Here is a 9,649-nt window from a genome sequence, read left to right as displayed (position 1 = left end):
TTATTTAAAATATTTCTTGTTTGCTACTTTAAAACTTTTCATAAAATCTCTGATCGAAGCGTTTTTCATTGAATATGACTTAAGAGGGCAACAATAAATTAACACAACACACCTAAAAGTTAATTAAAAAAGAGTTCCTCGCATAATTGTTTAATTCTAAAAATGCGTAAGATGATTGGTTGTTGAAATAAAATATGAGAATATAGAGATGAAGGAGAAAGACAAATAGATTATTCTTAAAATTAAATGAGTTTTAATATAATAACACCTATAAGTTACTTGATGATTATTCAAAAGAAAAAAAAACAGATTCTTAATTTTGGTATTAAGCATACTATGATCATAGCTTACCGATAACGAAAATTCGTTACTTTTACATCAAGTTTGAGATTAAGAATCTAAAGCAAGACATCAAATTCGAAATTGCTATTCTTAATTTAATCTCTGTTCTTCGTGTGCCCTAAAAAATGGGCATCCATGGATGTTCTTGGATCCGGAACTCCATTTTCAAGTCGCTTTTGCTGCGAACAGATCTGTACGCTTTATACTCTAAAACGATTCTGCTTTTTCCTCTTCGTTGTCGCTCTCTTTTCGATCATCGCAATCGCAATCGCCGCATTGCCTGTAATCTTCTTGTTGAAGCCTCGAGAACCGATTTTTTCTCTTCAGTCACTGCGATTGGATTGGTACAACATTACCGTCAGATCTGGCTCTCCAATTCTTTCTTCGGTTTTTACTCTGACTCTTAATTCTCAAAACCCTAACAAAATCGGCATCAAGTACAGTCCGGCGAGGCTTCTCCTGATCTACGATGGAACCGCTGTGATCGGAACGATTCGAGTGCCCGAAGTGTTTCAGCCTGCTCGTAGCGTCGATCAGAGTGTTCGAACTCGTTTGTTGTTGCATCAATTTGATGTGGATTTGTTGGAGACGATACAAGAGTTTGTTGAGATGAAAATTATTGGCGATGTTGGTGTAGAGCTGTTTGTGCTTCATATGGCGGTGATTAAGATGAAGGTGACGTTTAATTGTTGTTTGTATTTAACTCTCTCGAGCTTCAGTTTTCATGGAAGAGTTTGAAGTGTTTGTTTTTGAAGAATTTGTCTGTAAGTTGTGCATGAAGAAGGGGAAGAAGAATTTAAGGGCATTTTTTTTTTAAAAAATAAATATTTAGGTAAAAAAAAAAAAGCTTTTCTTCCCTAATCTTTCATAAAATAAACAACTGAGTCACTCAACTTTTATTTAAAATAATCTAGTCCTTAAATTTTATTTATAATAATTTAGTTCTTAAATTTTAATATCTAATAATTTAGATCTATTTAATTTATTTATAATAATTTAGTCCTTAAATTTTAATATATAATAATTTAGATCTCTATTGATAACCATTTTGTCTTTTGTTTTTGTTTTTGAAAATTAAGCCTATATCATCGATACTTTTTTTTTTGACATCTTTAACTATAATGGTTGAATTCTTAGGAAAAAAAAGATTTTTTTTTTTTTTTTTTAGTTTTCAAAATTTGGCTTGGTTTTCTAAATAATGAGTGGAAAATATATAACAAAAGAGGAAATTTGAAGGTAGAAGTAGTGTGCATAAGCTTAATTTTTAAAAAACAAAAAAAATTACCAAACGAGGTCTTAATCATTGTATTCCAAAATTTGTGACAATTTAGGACTATTTTGGATTAACTTAAGAAAAAAGTGTTTTTTAAAAAACTCATTTTTATTTAAACACTTTTGATAAAAAATGATTAAAATACAGTTGGAAAACTATTTTGAGTGGTTTCCAAACACCCTAATTTATTCCAAAATGATTTATTTTTTAAATTTAACACTTGAAAATGTATTCCAAAAATATTCTTAGTCCCTAAATAAAAATATTTATCAAAATTAGATGTCAAAATCTGTTATGTAATGTTGTAGACTTTGTATTTTATAAAAATATTTAGTTTCAAATTATTTCATTAAATCTTAACTCTAATTTTTCCAATAGGGACTAATAATTATTATAAATTTAGGGTCTATTTGGATTGATTTGAAAAAAAAAAGTGGCTACTCATTTTTATTTAAATGTTTTTGATAAAAATTGACTAAAATACATATTTTAAGTGGTTGCCAAATACTAAATTCTTCTAAAATAACTTCTTTTTTTTAATAAACATTTAAAAAATATATTCCAAACACACTCTTAAGGTTCATAGACTAAATTTTACAAAATTAAAAAATACAGAGACTAATCGTTACGATACGAACCCAAATTCAAAGATTAAATTATTACATTTTAAAAATTCAGGGACTAAAAAGTGATTTTTAATTTATATATATATTGATTAGGATTGAAATGTTGAGGATTTGGGTGTAGGTTGCTTTGAAATGCGACGTAGATGTTGATTACAGAAAGCTTAATTTCAGAGAAGAAATACTTGGCAATGGAGCAACCGTAGAAAAAGCTTTGGTAAGTGCTCTGGCTTTTAAAATAATTTGGAATTTCAGTTTCTACATGTTAGATTTTCAATTTTAATTCAAATACTATCCATAAAAATTTATTACATATTACTAATTTATTGTTGATTTTTAAAAGAAAAATTTATTGTCTATGAGCTTTTTATTGTAATTTTTTGAAAAATATCCGTTTAATATATTTATTATTATTATTATTTTAATAAATTTCGATAAAAAATAATTTGAATTACTAAATTTAAGATTTCTTGTGTGGATATGGACTTAAATCGAATCTTTAAATGTATAAGGACTCAAATTCAAAAAGTTATAAAGTATATAGATCAAAATGATATTTAAATCAGAAAAAAAGTGTATATTGTTACTTTGATTTAAAACCATATTTTAAGTGGAAATCAGTTAGAGTTGTGAATATGCAAATTGGGTTCTGAAACACAACAATATTCTAGCTCCAATTTTCACTATAAGTCTTCATTTTCAATTTCAAACTTTGAAACATTTATGAAAAAATAAGTGCATTAGTGTAGGTCTCGTTTGCGTTTGATAATCATTTGGTTTTTGGTTTTTATTTTTGAAAATTAAGTCGTTTTCATCCATATTTCTTACTATTTTTCTTAAGTATAATGGTTAAATTTTTAACCAAATTCCAAAAAACAAAAACAACATTATAAAAACTAATTTTTTTAGTCCTCAAAATTTGGTTTGGTTTTTTAAAGCATTGGAGATGGAATAGTATCCATAGATTTAATTTTTTTAAAAAAATAAAAAATAAAATGATTATCAAATAGGATCCTAATTTTTGAAATAAAGAGTTAAATTGTAATAGCCTCCAAGGTTTTGAAACTTAAAGAAAATAAGAAACTGATTTAAAAAGTTTCATAGCTTTTTATGAGTGAGTGGCACATATATTTTGCAATATTTAAAAGTTTTTAATTGTATTAATTCTGTAAGTTTAGGAGAGTTATGAATGAGATGAAAAGTTAGTAAATGTAAATATAATAATTGGATTGATTTTTTTTTTTAAAAACCCGTTTTCTTTAATAAAGGGAACTCCAAAAGCAAAACATTCATAAATAAGTTATTTAGAAAATAAGAACTTTAGTTTCTTTTGGCAATTTGACACCCTCTTTCCTTAAGTAACAAACTATCATTATTTTTTTTTTTTTTTTTTTTTTTTTTTTTTTTTTTTTTTTTTTTTTTTTTTTTTTTTTTACTTTTTAAAATAAAAACACAATAAATTAATTATGTATTTGTTTATTATCGTTTTTTTTTCAAGTGAAGTAAAAGTTAATTTTTCTTATTTTTCACTTTCAGGATTCAATTCCTTCCAACTCCAAGCCAATGTCCACAAACTGTGGAGTCGCTTTTTACTTATGAAGGTGCTTAGCTCACTAATTAGTAATTACTGGTTAAGTATTTTGTTTAATCTATTTTGAGTGCATGAGCTATCCCTAGCTTGTTTGTTTTTGTATCTCTTGTTTACTACTAAAAAAATATTGTGTGTTTGTTTTATTTAGTAACTTTCTTCATGACCCAATTATTCGGAATTTTTTTTTCTTATAATCATGGTTGTGGATTTTCTTTCTATGAGAATCCTCGTACTTGTATAATATATATATCTTTTCTTTCAAATTCGGTCATGTATCAAGAAATCGACATCGTATATGGATAGATTTAACTCTAACTTTAAAAAAGATCTAGCATGTACTTCCTTTAACGAAGTCATCGATGATCAAATTGATTTGAACATTTTTTTTTCCACTTCATTTCATACATATTCCATACTATATTAGTGAATTTATATAATTAGCCATTTAGCTCCTATGATTTGCACATCATGGTTATTTAGTCTTTAAATCTTAAAAATTTCAATTATACTATTGTGCAATCATGGTGCTATTTAGTCATAGCTAACTTTATCTACATCTGTATCAACTTTATCAAAATTTAATTAATGGATGAGTTACATCACCATTCACTCGATGTGGTTAATGATCTGAACTGATTATAAACCTTTGAGACATACAAAGTTTATAAGAGTATGTTTGGTTCGCAATTCAAATTTGTTGAATATGTGTTTGGCAGACAATCTGAATTCTGTTTCTGAAAATTATTTTCGGATTTTGTGATCCAAATAAATTCTAAAAACAACATTTTCTTTTATGTTTTTATTGTATCCAGAATTTGAATTTTAAAATTTAAAATGCATAATTATATTAAGTAATGTTAAAAATATTTAGAAATATAGTATATGTCATGTTATAAACTCAACTCAATTTTCAAAAAATTAAAATATTTATTATGTAATATATTATAAATTAGGTTAAATTCCAAATTTGGTCCCTATGGTTAGGATAAAGTTAAAAGTCAGTCCATATGGTTTTAAAATTTAGATTTTAGTTCCTATGGTTTGATAGAACTTCACATATAGTCTCTATGGTTTGTTATATCCGTTTAAATAATCTCTACCGCATGGACTATTTATGAAGCTTTTATTAAACCATAGAGGATAATTTCAAATTAATAATAAGACCTAAATTTTAACTTTTTCCAAACTATGGGGACAAAAATTATAATTTATCCTATAAATTATATATTATTACAAAATAATAATTTTACAATTTTTTAACATAAAAATGTTCATAAATAAATTAATAATAGTTTCTTATTAACTAATATTTAGTGGGTAACTACAGCTACTTTGGAATTATTTAAATTAGAATTTTCAATTCAATTTTTGAATTCTGCTAGCAAACACATATCTGAAAATATGAAATACAACTCTGTTTTAATTTAATCTCTTATTTTCAACTTTCTGTTTTCAGATTCTCTACCAAACAAACTCTAAAAGTTGGATGACTAAATTAACGTAATATTAAAATTATAGAAACTAAATTTATAAAATATCATTAATTTTATTAGCTATGATAAGCTTTCATTGCAACTACCTAAAAATAAGGACAAACCCGAAATTATTTCCAAGTTCACTTCATAACTACTACCCCTTGCCTGATTTACCAAAACTCAATTCGATCACATTATTTAAAAGTATATACACAGATTATTAACAGAGTTTATATCTAACAGAAACCCTTCCACAACTACACAACCAAGTCCACTATTTTCATGTTCCCAAAACTCATATACATTTAGTTCATGATATGCAGTCCAACAACAACAAGACTCCAAAATATGTAAACCTACGATGCAACAGAAGACTATCATTGTACAACAGTTGACAACTTAGCTTGTTCTTAGAACTTGATCGCTACCTAGGGGAGGGGAAAACATAAAACATTGTAAGCATGAGCTAAGGCCCAGTGAGAGGCAATTTAATATGAACATAGATTTTCTCTTTCAGAAATGTCAGTGAAATTTATCAAAATTATTTAGTAGATCATAGGTAAAGTATATAAGATTAAGTAACATCTCAAACACGTGTTAATCAAATAATGACATGATCGTATTTCATATAAAGCATATTATAAAGCTTTCATAAGCTATCAGAAAATTATACCAACTCTGTACCCAAATCCTCGTTTACAATAACGGGTTATTTTGGATAAAGACAGGTGGCTGCGCTAAGTGTCACAATCGCATCTTTTTAAGGATCTCGAGGCGATTGTGCGACACTTGTTCTCACCCTCGAATAAGTCAGCCAATCCAAACCCAAATAGTTAGTAGCACAATGGACATTTCACACAACCTCCTCCCTCGTTCTTCAGAAAAGGTTTTAGAAAACGGGTTCAGAGAAAAAGTTTTTCACAAACATTTGAAAGCATGTGTAAATAATGAACATTAATCGTACAGCTAGAAATCAGCTAGAAATCAATAAGCATACAACTTACTGGCATGAGGATATGATGATTAGTCTTACCTCCATATAGTGTATTCTGAACAAAAGTACATCCGTCACCCTTGCATATGGAAATGAGCGAGCGATCACACACTAAGAAAAGTACATAGAAAGCAAACTACCTAGTAAAAGGAAATACATAAGATGAAAGCATAGTAAAATGAGGTGGAGGCAAACATACGACCATGGGCAACAAGCCCTAGACAAAAATGATCGTGACATTCTCCCCCACTCAATTGGTTGAAGTCCCCATCAACCGACTCTGCTCGAACTCAGCAAATTTTTGAGCAGTTGCCTTGAGCGCGCACCCAACAAACTTCTTTATCTTGGGAGGCCTTTCCACCCCTCAAGGAACTCTTCCCAGCTTAGTCCTGGTCTTCTAACTTCGTCGCTTCCCTCAACAAGTCTCTCATTGACTTTTTCCTCTGCCATTTTCTTCGTTGTGCCAGTCGGACGGGTCACCACTTTACATCGCTCTTCGGCATGGTCGGGATGATAGGGTTTTAGTCTATTTACGTGGATGACGGGATGAATCTCCATCCACGATGGTAACTGCTGAAGGAAATCGACTATCAAGATTTCCATGAGCAGCGGTACTAGACAATTCCAAATTACAATCATGAATCAACAATACATATACAGTCGAATTCAAACAAAAACGGTTATGCAAATTACAGAGAAATTACAGCATGAAACAAACATCAAATGTACAAAGAGAACTCAACGCACATATGCAGAGACGTCTCCACGCTCTGACATGCAACTCAGATCGAACAACCGTAACCACGAGCGCTTGATCTACACAACCGCAACACTGCACGAACACAGCACGAACTCTTTGCGCTCGTCCTCAATGATCTCTTCGATCACGATCTCCTCCACAACACCATGAACGGACTCCTCCAAAGCACCACGAACGACCTCTGGTAAACCTCGACGGTGTCGAGTTGAATCTGACGCCACCAACAAGGTGACCTTGGTATTCTCAGTGTGAGAACCCAGAGGGTGGGCTCTGTTCAGACTTGGTGTGAGGTAGACAAATGGAGGAAACACAGATCGTGTACACAACTGGGCAAGTGGGAGAAGTCGGAGACCTATCGTATAGGTCGATGCCCAATCATTTAGATAAAGCTATGCTATTGTCTAGAAAAAGCTATGCATTCGTTTAGCTTGACAGACTCTGCACGATCGTTTACCTTGGGCCAGCGATCGTTTAACAAATCTATGCGATCATTTAGTAAATACTGCACGATCGTTTAGCTATGTCCAGCCGTCGTTTAGTAAATCTATATTTACTTGACGACCACCGTGAGTTTATTTTCGCAGAGAGAAAACTCAAAATTCTTTTCAAACTTTTGAAAAACACTTCCTTTTCAAAATAGGAAATCGATTTCCTTTTAAAACCTCATGGTTACCATGATCAATAACCACCCACTACATTTGGTTATTTAAAAGAAAAAGTATTAATTATCTAATAATTAATATTATTATAAACATAAATGATAACCAACTTATCATACTATATTTATAACCTATAGTTTTAATATTTCATCTCATGAAACATATAAACCATAGTTATTTTTCTATTCCATGGTACTTAATATAAATCTCATTTACATCAATCTTCCATTAGATATATCTCAAACATCATACCGATTATATCACATATAAATAAAATACCTCTTGTCAATTTGAACATTTCAAATCAACACCAAGAACTTGATCCTTCAACATGAATCCAAGCTACTAAGGGGACCTCATGGACCTGTAGATCCGAAGCTCCAACGGTACGTGAATAACTGACTAAACTCTTTAGTCACGGGATCCACCATCGGTTAACTGTCAGGCACTCCACTAAAGATCGACAACTGAACTCTCTTCACTACAGGTATATTATGTATCCATCTTAACCAATCAGCAGTGCGACGACCCTTCACAGATAGCTCGTAAGTACAGCTGGGCAAATAACCGTTATGCCCCTGTAGTTACATTTGTCTCCTTAAGTACCACTGATCCCTCTAATGAACATAAATCATAGTTCTACTATGACTGAGTCTTCTCTTCCAAAGAGAAGCTGTGGCCTCTATGTTCAAGCCCCGGAATCAGCCCTTAAGGGAGCAATCTCTCTACTTATCCCTTCTTCGGGAAAGAAGTGAATTCCATATTGTGGATTGAGTTCCTAGCTCCCAGATCAGACAAGTCCCCAAAAAGGTAGGCATGTTGAGTTGGCAATCTGGCCACTCTCACCCATACTAATCAAAGGACCGCCCTCAAAGGCAGGAGTTCACAAAACCTCAAGATTGAGGTCATGTCACCTATGGTCGTTTAGGTGAGATGCAAGTCTTATACAAACTCTTTGTATAGGACACCCCCGCTCCACGTCTCCACACGAATGGTCAGGATCAACCATTTGTAGTAGTTTATAACACTTGTAAACCTCTACAAAGTAGGCCGTATCCGTAGTGTCACCAGGATCAGGTATCTCACCTTAATCCTTATACTACAGACCAATTAAGGTTATCACTTAAGGCATGATCCACGTGTATATCATATATACATGCTTAAGTTCACATAAGATAACCAAGGAGCTTTGTTGATTGGATATGAGTAAATGCCAGAATTATATAACACTTATTTTATTCATTTAACAATGTGCATCTTTAGAAAACAACGAGAGTTTGGGAGAATTAGGACACCAATTCCAACAATCTCCCACTTGTCCTAATGACTCAAGAGACTAATGTACAATACAATATAAAACTGTACAATATACAATAAACTAGAGCATACCCCAATATCATCTCCTACTTGCTCTAGACAAGATGCCGCATGTCCTGCAGACCCAGACTCTTTAGGTGACCTCGAACACTTTAACCGTGAGGGCCTTTGTAAAGGGATCAACAACGTTGTGCTCCAATGCGATTTGCTCGACTATCATATCACCGCTACACACAATCTCCCTAATTAGGTGATATTTTCGTTCTATGTGCTTTCCTCGACGATGACTCCTAGGCCCCTTCGAATTTGACACAGCCCCACTGTTATTACAATAAAGAGTGATAGGCAAATCCATATTTGGAACAACTTCCAAATCTGTAAGGAACTTCTTCAGCCAAATAACCTCTTTAGCTGCTTCACAAACCGCTACATATTCGGCTTCCATAGTGGAGTCCGCAATGCATCCTTGATTGATGCTTCGCCAAACTACAACCCCTCCATTCAGAGTAAACACTGACCCCGATGTCGATTTGCGAGAATCTCGATCGGTCTGAAAGTCAGAGTCTGTGTATTCTGTAAGGATCAAATTCTTATCTCCATACACAATGGTACTTT

General features: G+C 31.8%; 1 protein-coding gene across 1 annotated transcript; it reads left to right on the top strand.

Annotated features, from left to right (window-relative positions):
- Positions 1–215: 215 nt before the first annotated feature.
- LOC150033588 (uncharacterized) lies at positions 216–4,092 on the top strand. The gene is made up of 3 exons (XM_090317647.1): positions 216–1,017; positions 2,363–2,455; positions 3,775–4,092. Exons 1-3 carry the CDS (start codon positions 478–480, stop codon positions 3,835–3,837), a joined length of 696 nt encoding a protein of 231 aa, XP_090173773.1. The 5' UTR covers positions 216–477; the 3' UTR covers positions 3,838–4,092.
- The last annotated feature ends 5,557 nt before the right edge of the window (positions 4,093–9,649 follow it).

This window comes from Benincasa hispida, chromosome 9 (genome assembly GCF_027475165.1).
Source record: "Benincasa hispida cultivar pf3 chromosome 9, pf3_genome.v1.1, whole genome shotgun sequence".
Taxonomy (NCBI): domain Eukaryota; kingdom Viridiplantae; phylum Streptophyta; class Magnoliopsida; order Cucurbitales; family Cucurbitaceae; genus Benincasa; species Benincasa hispida.
The sequence above is the reverse complement of the archived record's forward strand: the minus strand, read 5'-3'. Positions and strand labels throughout refer to the sequence as shown.